Genomic DNA, 16209 nt, shown 5'->3' with positions numbered 1-16209 from the left:
TCTAATGGAAAGCCTGGATTACAAACTGGAGATGCAGAGATTTAAAGTTGCAAACTTTTACCAAAGAGGGAGAATCTAAAAGAAAGATGCTATGAAAAAAATTTGGGATTCATTACCGATGGATTTTAAAATCAGGAAACCTTCCCTCTGCTGCTGATTTTGACATTTTGCTTTTTAAATCCGTCTCTCTGAGTCCCCATGGCGTAAGAAGTGCAGATTAAAGATTACAATTAGCATTTTATCTTCCTAATATTACAGCAGGCCTGATATATCTATTTCCTCTCTGCCGTAGGGCTTAAAAACACATCAATGAGCCACGACCTTCTGCTCAACATATCCCATGATTACAATGAACATGGATACTGAACTTCATTTTCAGACAATGATGGGATACACCGCCCTGCAGAGCACCAACTTTTATTAAATAACAGCTGAAAACTGTCTCCTTCATTTGTTATCTATAGTGGCAAGCTAATATGGGGGGAAAAAATTACTTTTGTGAGCATATACAGAAATCATGTATGCAATGAGAGACGGGTTAGAAAGTATTGAGAGAGGGAAGATTGAACACCAGAAGTTTCCTTTAAACGCATCCCATTACAAAGGTGTACCAGCAAGGAGGCGAGTCAATTGAAGAGACAGGAATCGTATGTGAGAAAGAGAAGAGCCTTTTATTCAGCACTGTTTTTATTCCAATGTTTTCAAAGGAGAGAGCAAGGAGAAGATTGTTTCAGAATCAGTCGAACGTGACAGGGGAAGCAATGAGGATAACATGTACAAGATTTTTTTTCTTCTTTTTTTCATTTTTTTTACATTTTTCCAGCAACAAATGTTCAGAATGGGAAAGCGCACTCAGTAAAAGAAGGTTACTGCTTGTTTTTTCCAAAGGTGAGCATTTACTGCTACAGTACTATTGATCGGGGGAAAGCACCGCGACCATGCAGCTTTGACCTTTTTCCTTGTCTCATAGTAATGTCCAGTTTCCATCCATCAGAAATCACCAATTTAAAAGGGGAAAAAAGCAAAGTGAACAATAGAACTTATATATTTCACTTTTGGCCCTGACTGCATATAACTTACAAATCTTAATGGGAACAAGCCAACCATTGAAACACATGCCGTAGGTCATGTGATTTCAACTTCCATCCACTTTTTGTGAATTACTGCTGATTTTGAAGTACTTCACACATGATTGTTGCATTATGATTCAAACCGTTTGGCATGTGTACCATTAAGCTGCTGTATAACCAAATGATAAAAATTGGGCAAAATCCGAGCATTATGTTTTGGAGAGCTTAACAGTAGCTGTGTAAGGTAGTGGTTTTTATTCATTTTTTTAAAAGGATATGAGAAAAGGTAAGGGAGAGTGGTGAGTCACTCTAGGATTGGTCTCGAATGGCCAAGGCAGAAGAACTGAATGTACGTGCCCTGCGTTCACTTGTTTCGAGCACATTGTTGACCAACTATTTTAAGGAGAAGCTAAGAGTTATCTTACTTTGAATCTCTAAAATGGAGCCTCACAACCGAACAACACTTCACTTTGTTGAGAAAAAGAAACACCAGAACAGAAGCAATGACAAAAACAAAGATGAAGCAAAAGCACAATGTTTCTTTTGCAGATCAGGAAGAGAAACGCTGCATGTGGGAGACAAAGAGAAGTCCTATTTAGCCAGCTCCCGAGCGTGGCTTTTGTTCTGCTCGGTCCACTCTGGTGAACAGGGGGGCTTTACCTGCAAACCCCACAACACCAGCAGACAGTAGCAGAACCATGAGGTAGATCACTGGTCAAACTGACCACAAGAGAAAAAAACCCTCCTAAAAGATGTCCATTGGGTGTAAAACTTTTAATTTCATAAAAGCACGGCTCTTTGTTTCATGTCATGTCTCGAAGATTTTTTTTTTCTAAAAAAGGAAAGAGGGAAAATAAGGGAATTACCTTGCTCTGAGTTTGTCACCGTTCTTTTTCCTCTCTGTATTGCCGTGGGACTCTCATTATCTTTATTGCGACCAGAAGAATAGATAGCTAAACACTCAATGAAAACCTCCATGATTTCACACACACGTTTGATCAATCAGACATATGACACCTGATCAAGTTCGATGAAGAAATGTTGGAGAACGTTTGATGGGACGTAAGGAAGGCACCTTTTCCAATAATAAATTCATTAATTCCCTAATGAAATGGTCACCTGTATCAGCTGTCTAGTGCAGCTGCACATGATTTGATTTTGTAAGCTATTGTGTGGCAATCTTGGAAACCCAAATAAAGATATTCTGAAACGTCAAAGTGCAAACAAGGTTTTGCAAGTTTTTTTTTTTTTTTGTCATATATCACAAATAAAAGGAACTATAAAATCATAGAAACCTTGGGGAGGGAGGAGGGTGGGGTGGGGGGAAACTATCTCAATCTCATGCATTTTTTATATCACATCATACTGGGGGAGGAGTAGGGGTGGGAGGGGTGGGTGGGGGTCCTCTGGCATTTGTTTGAGAATCCTTGAAAAAGAGAAAAAGAAGAGCATGTTGTTTCTTATCAAAATAAATTTGTTTTGTTTTTTTTCTTTCTGTGATTAGCCAGCTGCTTGAGTCCATTTACACTGTCCTCATTTTCCACCACAAACGTCAGGGATGTGCAAAAAAGTTCATGTATCTGGTCCAATCAGAGAAGGCGGTGACTGTTACCACTGTGATGTCATCGGCAACCTCCCACCTGCCCTCTGGCTCACAGAGCGGAAAATTATAGCCTGAAAATAAACAGACACAGAAAGCGGAGGCACTGATATAAAAAAAAAAAACAACAACTCCAAACTATATTTAACAGCATAATTGGGATGGTTACATAATTTGTAACTTTAACAACCCAGAAATGAAAATGCCTTATATAATGCTATAATAATCTATAAAACCTTGATTAATTAACCACTAATAAAGCAAATACGTACAAACCCTTGGTGTCTTGTTAGAAAGTGGTACCATATGATGCAGTAAAGCTGCTGAAATGCAGACAGACAGGCTTACATTCAGAAATGACAGCCTACCTGTGATTACTTGCTGAGTTGACTGTAAGGAGACGAGTTATTGGAAGAATCCACTTGTTGCGGCGTGCCGTTTTCCTGAAAGCAAAACAGTGTTAAGGGTGTGATAATTACTATCTTCACTGTGTTTGAAATAACTGATGTTTTTAGAGGAGGAACACTTCAAAAACAGCACAAGGCCTTCTGAGAAGAGGATGATCAGAAGCTATGAAGCTGAATGTCTTGAATGAAGAGTTGAAACTTACAGGTGCTGCCTGCATGGGAGGATACTGAGGCATGTAAGCTCCCTGGACACCAGGGTTGGCTGAAATATACTGTAAGATGAGAAAAGGAATAGCATCAAAATGATTGAATGGTATTGCATTTCGTCAGACCTGAAAGTTGTCCTAAGAGTGTCGAAACATTAGTCAGACATTTAGTAACTTCTTACACAACATTACATTGCAAACCAGACAAATGTTGTTGTTTTTTATATATACACAGTCATCCATTCAGAAGGAGCCCATCAAAAAAAGTAATTACAGTTTATACAACATTTTACTTAACAAACAATAAATCGTGAAACCTTTTCTGCAGTCTCACCTAAATCACAAAAACAGAAGCCCTTTCTCTTCAGGGAAACCAGTAAACATGTTTCTAGTGAGTGGCGGTGTACCTGAACCTGAATCAAATGTACACTTGATTTTCAACAGACACTATGTTTGTAATTCCCCAGAGCATCTTTCTTTGTACAGTGGGAACAATTTAATCTGATTTGAAAAATAATAAACTAATCACATATAAAAGAAGAACTGCCCCTCACTAATCCAGGGATGTCCGAATTAAAGCCCTTTCTAGTGAGCTGCTGTTCAGACAGTGTGACGCTGTATAATCGTTGTCATTATACAACTTGCATTAAGAAAAAAATTACATTTTGTCCTAATATTTCTGAGAATTTAATTATGCCAGGCTGGTTTAATTTGATCGATGCTGAGTGCGACGTAGGATATCCCAGAATTCAACTCACCGCTCCAGTGTTTCCCAGTGACAGCTGGCCCATCTGCTGAGTAATCATGGCTGAAGGTTGCAGTGACATCGAGGGATCCACAGAGGGAGACATCACAGCAGCCTGTAATACAAAGCAGCTGAGCTTTTACCCCTTATCACATGATTCTACAGAGTAAGTGTGTTAAATCTGATAAAACACCAGATAAAATAGTCAATTTAGGCTGCAACAACAGTGGAAGGTACTGTGTGTTGAGTATAAATGTAACATGAGTCGCTGTATAAAGCCGGTGCAGATAAGACAGACCAGAATGTTTAACTGGGGGAAGAAAGATGTTAAGGTTTGAAAAATGGTAAAATAACATATCTACAGCAATAACTCTGAGGCAAACATGACATATTCTATGCAACTGGGTTACATTAGGTAATGACAATATGTAAAAAAAAAAAATAAGGTGTGATGTTGCCAGTGCTAGTCTGTTTTCAGATGTGGTATATTCTTTTAAACATGACGCCTTCAGGGAATAGACGGTTTCCTAGTAAAAAAAAAAAGTGGGGGAGGGAGCAGATCAGCAGAGACACTTGTTCCACTGGAAACCATCTGTTGGAAGAGTCAAAGAGTCACAAGACTGTCTCTGCTCCAGGCATTTCCTGCTGGATCCAGAGAGAGGGAGGAGGAGGGGGAGGAGGAGGAGGAGGAGGAGGAGGAGGAGGGGGGGCGTTGGCTGAATGTCTTTTCAGTTGTTCATTTCTCTCTCACACACACACACACACACGCACACACACACACACACACACACACACACACACACACACACACACACACACACACACACACACACACACACACACACACACAGGCCCGACTTGTAAATACACAGTGGCTACTTCCCAGAATTGGGCTCGGATCTGTCCACCTCCTACATTTGGGGAAGTTTCTAACGCTGGTTTGATTGTGTCAGCGGAACGTGCTGATTAAAGCGAACACTGTGAGCTCAGAGCTGTAGCGGCGCCACACGCCCATTTCCTGTACACAGAGGAGGAGGTATACTATGAGCGTATGAAAAAGAAAAAAGAGGCAAATGCCGTTGTTCCCTTACCGGGTGTTGCATGATATATGGTTGGTGTGCCACCCAAGAATGACTCTGTACCTAATGGAGGGTCAGACAGGAAGGGAGAGGCAGAACGGGAGACAGATGGAAAGAGTTATTGATGTGTCTGACTTCAATCACAATAAGATATTTTTTTTAAAATAGAAATACGAGGATGTCACCAGTTTAAATGTTACAATTCGACTGCAACAGCATATATTGTATCCATCCATCCACCTATTTTGAAGTTTCTGCTTGGGTACCATAACCAACCATGGTGTTCCCAAAAACATCCACAGCATTAAGATTTTTAGGGTCCTCTGTTCTCACTCTGGTGGTTAACGAGATTTTAACCGACCCAAATGACATCAGCCGTTAACATGGCTCCAGACCCCATGCATCTTATAGTATGTTCTTCTTGTACCTCCAAACAATATCCGCAGTTTAGGCCCTGCCGCACCTTCCTCAATGGTTCTCCAGAACTTCTTTGGAGCTGACAGGAGGTTCACCTCGTAGCCCAAGCATGTTCCATACTGCGGTTTTGTATATGTAGCTCCAACAGATGCAACCTCTTTGGACTGATCCCATCACCTGTGCCAACCAAGCCTTGAAAGCCTCTGTCTTTTCTATTAAGCTTTACAGCTTCCCTCCCTGTTGGTTTCCACCAAAGAGCTCTTGGGCTGCCAACATTAGATCCACATGTCTTTGTAGCCACTTTCACAACACTCAAGGCAGAAGGTGGGTCCATCCAGTCTGTAATCAGGGTCATGGGGTCAAAGAGCAGGATTAGGGAGGATGCAGGTCTTAGTTTGTACACTGGAAGGAGTGGGAGGAGCTGGAGTATAGAGTTGAGCGATACCAACTGGACAGTTGGACTCTTCTCATACAGCATAGCCTCTGGAATCATTGAGATGTGGTAAAACTCTCACTTTCTCCTTGTGGATAAGAGGGTTGCTTGGACAAAGAAAAGTCTGATTGTTGTCTTAATCATGACTTGGCTCCTTGAGGAAGCTTCACCTGCTCCATCACCTTGCTTGGAGACTTCAGTGTTCATACTGGTGATGAAGAGGACAACTGCCACCTCCATCATCGACTTTGCACCAAAAGTGAGGCCATTTCTCATGGACAAACTGCACAAATAGAACGTGTCAGACTATTATCGAGGCTCCACATAATTAGAACCTTTACCAAACAGGTTGTGGGTTCATCTGAAGAACATCTGGTAGAGGGTTATATTCAAAACAAAGACCTTTCAGATTCATCCCTCATGTGCAAATTCATTCCAAGCTTCCTGTGTTTCTGATGAAATATTACAAAACAGTGAGCAAGAACCTAATTCAGAGAAAATGAAACTGACACGTTGTATCTGCCGACAAGAAACAAAGCTTACTATCAGATTGCATCATTTCTAGTTGACCAAACTCTTGAAATAAAATCAAACAATCGGTCAACATGGAGCTACCTATTCTTACATCTGAATCACCTGGTCAACCCCCACACAAGCAAAACTACTCCCTAACCCACATAAACACACCATTACCTCAACAAACAAAACAGACAAACAAAAGAGGTGAAGAGTTAGACAGAGACACGTTTGCATTCTTCTACAGTACCTGGTAAGCAGAGACTGGAGACATGTAGGGAGACATCGCAGGCTGCACTGTCATTATCCTGTTGCTCACCGGGTATGGAGAAGGATAGTATCTAGGAAACGGAGAGTATTTCAAAATAAAGCTCAAGCGTTATGACTCCAGTTAAAAGTGAAATGGTGTCATGACCTGTAGTGTTACTTACCCATTCTGTAGAGCTGCTGAGGAGGGGTCATAGGTTAGAGTCATTGCACCCTACGGTGAGGAAATGGACAATAATGAGGAGTTACATATTTGGATCTTGAACTCAATATGAAGATTAGTCAGGCAATTTATCACCTTATCGTTTATAAAATGGAAATACATTTACAAAATATGACTTTTTGATTTGCTAATTTTTTACTTTATATAGTAAAAAACAAATTGAGGAGATTTTGTTTTTTACTAAACTCGACAAACATATGAGTGTTAAGAACTGATGATCAGAAATTTGAATGGTTGTTTTTCATTTGACTGTGAAAGGACTTCTTTTTGGATTCGGGCATCATTGTATGCATTACATAATAATAAAAACTGAATTAATTAATTCACATCATACAGAGGGAGGAAATACATGGAGGAAAATAGCAGATACATACTAGTCTGAGATCCCCCGTCTGTCCATTGGGAACAAATCCGCTGTGAGCGTGTTTCTTCCTTTGACTGTCGGCAAACTTACACAGCAGAGGCTGAGAGGGAGCTGAGGGCGAAGCACGGAACGACTCAGCAATCAATCATCAGCGATTACACAGTTTTCGGAATGAGCGCCAACAGAAAGGTGAAATTAGTTCGTACCCATTGCTCCAGAAGCGATCTTGATGAACTTTCCATTGAAGTGGGAGATGACAGCGTTACACTGCTCTGTCGTGTCCATCCTGACAGGGGAGAAGATAAAACAATGAAGACCCCCTTCATACAATTATCCCTCCTCAATATAATGCTACGTCACATTCATTCCTACACAGATACGCTTGGCTGCATGTGTGAATGGGAACAGGACACGGACTGCCTATTTCTTATGATTTGTGTAAATACAGACAACTGGACATGACTGACTGCAGTTACTAAGTTGCACTGTCAAGCTTGTAGATGCAATACAACTCAACCTCCAGTGATTTATTGTGTCATATAATGTAAAAAACACAGGATATTAGCATTTATTGTGCTTACACAGTGCGGTTGCAGCACTAGATAAAATGATCCGAGCCGTGACTTGTTATTTCATCATTTATCATCACGGTTTGCGATCAAAGCTCAAAGTTTATGCAACAACGACGAGAGAAAGAATGAGCGCTCCTTTGAGTCAATCTCCCGTGACCGACCTGGCAAAGCCCACGCCTCGGCTGTTGCCGCTGTAGTCTCGAAGGATCCGCGTGGAGACGACCTGGCCGAAGGGCTGCAGCATGTTCTCCAACTCTTTCTCGTCCACAGAGAGAGGCAAGTTGGAAATGTACAGATTTGTGGGGTCCTGCTCCTGTTGCTGCTTACAGAGAAGAAGAAGAGGCAAAAGAAGAAGTTGAATGTCATGTGTTTTGTTCTACATTTCGCATGTGACGTCCAACCCGAGAGTCACAAGCGAATATACAGTGAAGGACAACTTCTCAGGGTTTGAGGACCGAGTATGGATCAAGGTATGAAGAAGACACTTGGCGAACAAACATGCATAATCTCTCCTGCACACACCCACAGAAACACACTTCATCCGTACTGTGCAGCAGACGCTCCTCCCTGGAAACAGCAGCAGAGCAGCATAGCCTAGCTAACAAACAGACTGTGTTTGGCCGTGTTTGTTCCAAACAGAGCAGCTACATGCAGGTCTCCAGAGAAATAAGCTCAATAAGCTCCCTCACCCATGAATTTAAGCACAGCCACACAGGCCGGCTCGGGTAAAGGACTGGAAGAAATGAAAAATGCTCCAGACAATCACAGATGTGATGCAGAAACACCAGATTTGTCGTGTAAAAATATGGTTTTGAAGAATGAAAGGCTGGTTACTTTGAATTAGTCACAGAGGATCTAGAATGGCTCAAAGCAGCAGCACTGTCGCCGACTGAAATGATTACATCAGTATGCATGGATGATAATTGTTAACACTCAGTGACGTAGTAATAATACTGGTTAAAAAAAGAAAAGGAAAAAAAAAAAGAATCAGTTCAATCTACACAGTGCGACCTCACCAGGACGGTGTGTTAGTGTGTGGGCTAGTGGTCCTGTGTGCAGCGTGTCACACTGACTGGCAGGTTATTTGGCAGACGGGGACGTGACATCTGGTTTCTACAGTGAAAGTAAATGGGGTCATGGGAAGAACAGCTTGTCAGCTGAGGGTCATGTGACCAGTCTAATGTCATTCTCCAACACACACTGGACACATGCGTGCATTAGAGAAGCACGGCCCCACAGAATGCACACGGACACACACACACACACACACACACAGAAACACACACGTCTGCACAAAACTCACCTTGGCCATCTGGGCCTGTATGCCGCTGGTTTTCAGAGCATGTACTGCCTTTAGAGCAGCCGCCGGGCTGTCAAAGTCCACAAACCCGTAACCTGTAGTTGGTAGAACGGTCACTTAATAACAATAAACACCATCTATTGTACATTTTATCTGATCTCTATTACTGAAGGATATCTTTTACATCATCAATCACGACACACCATTTTGTTTTTCTCAATTTACACTATAAAAAAAAAATAAAAAAATTGCTGAGTGTGATTTATTTTAACATTTTGAGGGAATTGTTCACTATCTTCGATGAGAAGGTCGATGAAGTTGAAGCCATCAGCTGGTTAGCTTAGCTTAGCATAAGACTGGCAACGGGGGGACACAGCTATGATTAGGAAAACAATCTGCCGACCAGCATCTCTGAAGCTCCCTAAATAACACGTTGTATCGTGTTTGTTTCTTCTGTATATAAACTGAAGTGCATAAATTACAAGATGCGGTTTTCAACAGGACTATTCCTTGGTTGGGTGCAGTGAGTTTGTGGAAATGTCCAACTATTCCTTGAAGGACCAAATCAGTGTCTATATTTAACCGGATTTCAGACAGATATGGCAATACTTTGCAGCATACCATGGTGTTTGTGATTTTTTAATGTGTTTTGCCATCACCCATCCCATCACTCAGTAGCTTCCATTCATTTCACTTAAGTGTCTCATTGTAGAGACTCTAAATCTGCTGGAGTGAGATAATCCATCACATTCCGCTTTTGTTTCCATCAAACTTGTGTTTTCATTGCATTGTATTGCAGCGCAGACATTTTGAATCAAGCAGCGCCTTCAGCAGCAATGTCATGCAACGACATTTGACAAAAATAAAAGCGGACACATTCACTGTTCATATCCGTGGTGATGGATTACCCAACCCAAGCCAATTATCAAGTCAGCATGCATTTCCATACACGATGGAAATGCATGCTGACTTAAAGGTATGGAAATAAATTCAAGAAAAACTTTAAATGACATGCTATGTTTCCATATCTTACAAGTGTGCTGTCATATAAGTATATAGCATAAAATATAGTGCTGCATACAAAAGCACTGGTGAGATACTTTATGAATGTCAGCTGGAAACAGTTCATTTGATGCCACTGCTAAACAACTAGTCTCCGTACTTAAACATGCAACATGCATTAGAGGCAATTAATTGCTAAATATATAATAATAATAATAATAATAATAATAATAATAATAATAATAATAATAATAATAATAATAATAATAATAATAATAATATAATTTGTTTTCCTTCATATTGTGCAGCCTTAATAAGTGACGGATGGTTAAATAACCTTACTGACCTTTACATTTGTTGGTTGTCTTATCCAGGATTGCCTTTGCTGACTGAATCTTGCCATACCTGTGCACACATCAACATGTAGATTACTGACAAATACATCTCTTAAAAAAAAAACATAAAACAACTAGTGAAATAGGTGATAGTATTTTATGAAAATGTCTCTCATTATGTATTGTTAATGTCAAATTTCTGTGCGACCATATCCAGACAACTTCAGTCCGACAGTCCCGTGACATCAAAATGAAAATACAATACAAGCAGAGATAAAAAATGGGTAAATGATAATAAAAACAGGTCGTATTAATGAGGCACATACTATACATCACTACTCTCAAAGCACTAAGAACACAATGTCAATGTCAGGTTTTGCTTCATCTCCGACTTTATACTCAAGTTGAAGGGGTGCCAACATAGGCGATGAAAATTGCAGTCAAGGTAGTTGCCAAGGATTTAATTATCAATCATTTGATGACATCATCAGGCAGCGACGTTGGCATGAAGGGAAGTGACTCTCGGCCAAAAGGTTGTGAGCTGTAACATTCTCTAGACATTTCCTAAAGATTAGAGAATTTGACACTTTGTAAATTGCCAAAAAAATATCCTGTCAAAAGAAGACTTTTTTTGTGTCAAGTATTCATATTTTTGTCTTTACTGTTAGTTAGCATGCCTAAACTAACCTCATGCTAAACATAAAGACTGAAACACTGATAGCTAAGCAAGAGCCACTGTATAACTGTAATGATTCATGATCAGAATAATCCATTATTTTCTTCAATAATCAAAAGATAAATTGACTATCAAAATGCTAATTAGTAGCAGTCCTACCTGTGGCTCAAGCTGTGAGCCGCTATGCGAGCGCACACAACACACAGACTGAATGGCTTGGTTACAACACCATTCAGACCTCGTTGCTATGAAAAGCCCTTCTCGTTTCTGCTTTGTGCTGGCAAACACCACTGGGAACATTGTGAACAAAACACAAGCAAACAGGACACAAACAGCTGCTGCTGCTGCTGCTGCTGCTGGTTACATGGGTGAATGCCTCTCTCCATATGCTTGTGATTCAGAGGTAGAGAGAGCAGAGACAAAACTCCACTAATTATGGCAGCCACCACACTAACCGCTCGGACTGAAGCCTACTATCAAGTGTCAAGCATGTTCACTGTTTTTACATGACTCTTGTTTTTAGAAAACAATCGCTTTTACAGTCTGCTTCACACACCTGAGCCAAGACTTTTCCGTGTGTGTGTGTGTGTGTGTGTGCGTGTGTGTGTGCTTATGGCAGTACAGTGGTGGTTGGAGTTACTAAACTCTGTTGAAACTAGACATGGGATGATCATCCTGGCCAAATGATTGCGAGTTACAGTTTTATCCCCATAATCATCAAGACAATCTTAAGACTCATAAAATGACCCTAAAACACACTAACGTGTGTCTCACTGAACATTTAGTTAAGAAACAAATATTTGAATTGCTTCACAGAGAAGACACATCATTCATGTTTGTGAAATAGTCTTACATTTTAAATTACCATAAATTGCAAGATCTCCCTGTATAAATACAGGATAAATTCATACAGTACATTCATATGTACAGGATGTGCCTGTGGTCAGGCAGAGACCTTCATGAAATCAGACCAGGATGTCATTGGTATGGAATATCTTAAGCCTGCTTTTAGTCACTTTTTTCCACAAACAAGCATATCAATATCAAAACACTGGTGTACACACACACACACACAGGCGTACTTGTTATGCTCATACTATCCATGTGTGTGTACTCACTGGTGACAGAGTTTGACCAGGTCCAGGTCTGTGGTAGCAGGAGGCAGGCCGCGGATGTACAGGTTGGTTTTGCTGAGCTGCTCCAGGCCGGTGCTGCTGCTGTTGCTGCTGCTGCTGGGACTGGACGGAGTCATGGGGTAGGACTGCACACAGGAAACCCACTGTTAGGGAGCTCAATGGGAGCTCGATAATCTCATTTATACAGTGACCACAGATGTTATCATTTGCGTAAAAAACAAAAATGCAGAAACAGACAGACGGCGTCACTGGACTTCATTTTCATGGACATGCTGCTATAAAAGTCACTCTTGCTATTCTTAAGACGATCACAACTGATCATCAGTGATCCACATAGCAGTCATGCCAGCGTAGGTTCTTGTACGACTTATAGTGGACTATTTATTGACTATATGTGATATGAATACGTCTTCCATCACTGTCGGGGTCTGAGTGGCAGGGAGGATTGACCTTTAAGCTCCTGGCTTTTGTAAAAAAAAAAAAAAAAAAAAGTGATTCTGTCCACCATTACAGTCTTGTATGAATCATGGTGTGATTAAATATGTGTTCACATCCTACATCGCCATGTAGTGTTAATCAGAATCCTACCATTTTCTTATACTTGTGAGCCAAACCACGCACTGCTGCTCTGCAAAGCATTTCCTTCCCCTTACTCATTCATTAAAATAGCTCCCAGCCACCCCAAACGCTCTCCAGATCAGATCAAAGACAAAGCATGGCAGAATCGCACCATCTGTCCATAACCAAAGGACAATCCACTCCAAGAGCCAAACGCCATGGATACAACTAGAGCCATGCTAAGCAAAAATCCCCCAAGATATTCTCCCACAGTGATCGTCAAAAGTTCACTTTTAAAAATAAAGAATCAAATGCCGTTTGCGGGGAACATCTGTTAGGCCCGTCGTGTCTTCAAGTAGAGGCCTTACATTTCTGTTGGTGTGCAATTACCACGCTAACTCGGCTTGAGACCACCAAGGGTTCACACCGGGCCTCCGAGACCGTACGCCTACTCCATTAGAGGGCAGCTATGGTGGCACATTTCAGGGAGGCTTCATCACACCTTATAGCTGACTGAACCTGTGTGCCTCCCACACCGAAAGCCCATTCACCGCTTCCCTGCAGGGACTCATGTGTGGCTGGTTTCAGATCCCCGTTTCAGAGTCACACAGTGGTACCTCCTGATGTCTGCATATTACAGTTTAATTAGAGCGGTGGTTATTTGGGGTCAATCTACTTTATATGACACAGGGCTCACATTCCCATCATCAGAGGTTAGAATAGCCGCCGCCGCCTCTCACCCCTGTGCCTGCTTTCTCTTCCCCGTCGTCCATCTAAATCTGGAAAGGTGTGATGGGAAAGCAAAGCGGCGCTGCCTTCAATTACCTTTTTCTTCACCTGAGAGGTCAAACTGCCAGATGCAGGCAGCACAGTTCACTACAGCACACTGACACACATCAGGCCTACAATACATTACACTCTCTCACTGGGCTCACCCAGAATGCATTAATCTATAAAATGGACTACAACAACCGTCATGCACATTGACCAGAGGGGGGCGAGGGACCGGGCAAACAAGGTTATATGGACAAAATAATTGAAGTCTCGGATGTGGAGCTGTATCAGAGCTTATCGGAGGATCGGCTTCCCGTCTAATAAGCCGGCTGAGAGCAATGGATCCGTTTTTTTTAGAGATAATTTGGTATTAAAAGGATGAGATGGAAATGCTGATGTGCTACATGAACGCCAGAAAGGGCTTTCCAATGTCATCTGTGGCTGCTATTATTCAGCCCGTTTATTCAGATACAGCCTCGAGTGTGGAGGGGCGAGGGGGAGGGGGGGAGGCAGGCAGAAATAAAATAAAAGGAATATAATAAAACACACAGACCTGTGTGTGTGCGCGCGCGTGCGTGCGTGTGTGTTTAGGCCTACCTGTTTACGATTGGCTGCCTTCAGCGGGTTGCCCGTGTTCGCAAAGATCATCCTGGAGGTTACAGATAGATTTTTATTTCCCCCCCAAAAAAAGGAAAAATCGCAACGAGGAGCCACAAGAGACGGAATCCAAGCGTTGCACGGAGCCTACGAGACGGCCACTCGGTTTAAAACGCCCGCATAGCGAACAGGCTGGTTAGCAGTAAAAAAGGAAAGGAAAGCCTCGGTCCCGCATCGGTATACTGACACATCTATACAGTCAGATGCACACCAGGCGATGGAGCAACCCTTCGGTCCGGTTCATTGATCTACGACGTCCTGCTGCAGACCGCTCGGCAGTCCCACCTACTACAGACTAAACCATCTCCGCCTCTGCAGGGTGTTTGACATCAAATAAGCTGCGTGGCCGCCTCGCGCTGGCGTTTTTATTTCGGTCGTGTGCGACAAAAGCGGACGCCTGGTGTCTAGTGGCTCGGTTTATATTCGCATAGAAAGCGGTTTTGGTTTGATTTGTAGGCGCACAATCGGTTTGGGCTTGAACACTCGTCGCCTTTCATGTTGTTGTCGTCCGCACATACCAAGCATTCTTCACCCCCACCTCCTCCAACCACACACACACACACACACACACACACACACACACCCTCTTCCTCTTCCTACCCTTCCCCCTCCAACGCGCTGCATGTCAGAGAATTAGGATGCAATGAAATATAGAAGCAGGGTCTGCCGGCCTGGAGGTCACACACTCTGCCTGTATGAATCCAGCAACGGGGCAGAATGAGTTCATAGACAAGGCCAGGGCACACATATGTGGACATAACATGTTTGTTTCTACTCTTATCTTTAACATACTGCTTTGTGAAATGCAGCCGACAGAAGCCCATATACTGTTTCTGTGACATTAAGGTTTAACGGTGAAGTGGAAACACAATATTGACTCCTTTGTGAAAATATAAATCAAGGGAACCATTAATACTTTCCACTTGTGAGTGCATTCAGAAGATTGCTTATATGCGGTTTATAAAAGTGTAAACCAAGCACTTTCACATATGGCACACAAATAACTCCAAGCCACTGACTGATGGGGTGGGGGGTGGGGGGGCTTCATAGCATTCTGGTCAAATGCTTTTAGTGCTTTTTGGAATTGGTGTTCAGATGCAGTGGTTTTCGTTGATGCTGCACAATTATCTTTCTATGCGTCTGATCTCCTGCGTTTGACCTCCAAGACCCTTTAGGTTCATCAGACACTGCCTTAAATAAAGCTATTAGTTGTTGCTGTCAAACTAAGGAACAGCCCCCCTCATTACAACCAGTCTGCCCATTCAACAGAATGAACAGGAGTCATGTCAGACCAGCTCTTTTCTTTAAACACTGGCTGGGGGCAACTTGGTTTTCTGAGGGTTTCAGGTCATTTTTCTTGAGCCGGGGCTGACGTCACTGATGTACTGATGTCACTGATGTACTGATGTCACTGACTATGGAAAGCTTTTTGTGCATTTATTCCATATCCTTGATATCATATCCTAGTTAACTAGTAAGGTCAAAACGGCCCCCAACTACTGCAACTAGTGGACATTTTGGCCCTTATTAGTAAACGAGTAAACATTTTGAACTTCACTAGTTAAGAAGCAATGACAAAATAGGCTATAACTAGTTAACTAGTCAGCATTTTGTCTTATAGTTAACTAGTGCACAATTCCAGCTAGTTCTATATAACTGTGAGCTGAATCCATGTTTGACTAGTTAACATGTCCACTAGTACGTCAAAAAGCTGACTAGGTGGGACTTTGGTGCTGCTAGTGCAGCGTCTGGCATCACTAGTAAGGCTTCTGGTGAAACATGTTGGACTAAAGTGCTACTAGTTCCTGAAAAAGACTGAGTAGTAAGATGTTTTTTCAATTAGTGAGACAAAATACCGAACTAGTACGACCA

At 42.0% G+C, this 16209-nt stretch overlaps 1 protein-coding gene across 1 annotated transcript; it reads right to left on the bottom strand.

Moving 5' to 3' along the window:
- Positions 1–652: 652 nt before the first annotated feature.
- Positions 653–14705, bottom strand: rbms1a (RNA binding motif, single stranded interacting protein 1a). Its single transcript, XM_084014790.1, has 14 exons — positions 14278–14705; positions 12331–12473; positions 10548–10606; positions 9203–9294; positions 8061–8218; positions 7534–7613; positions 7338–7438; positions 6905–6954; positions 6724–6814; positions 5120–5170; positions 4042–4143; positions 3281–3349; positions 3039–3113; positions 653–2744 (listed from the first exon to the last, which is right to left on the bottom strand). The coding sequence occupies exons 1-13, from the start codon at positions 14326–14328 to the stop codon at positions 3045–3047; spliced, it is 1116 nt and encodes a 371-aa protein (XP_083870916.1). The 5' UTR covers positions 14329–14705; the 3' UTR covers positions 653–2744; positions 3039–3044.
- Between the last annotated feature and the right edge of the window lie 1504 nt (positions 14706–16209).

This window comes from Eutrigla gurnardus, assembly GCF_963514095.1.
Source record: "Eutrigla gurnardus genome assembly, chromosome: 1".
NCBI classification, from domain to species: domain Eukaryota; kingdom Metazoa; phylum Chordata; class Actinopteri; order Perciformes; family Triglidae; genus Eutrigla; species Eutrigla gurnardus.
The sequence above is the reverse complement of the archived record's forward strand: the minus strand, read 5'-3'. Positions and strand labels throughout refer to the sequence as shown.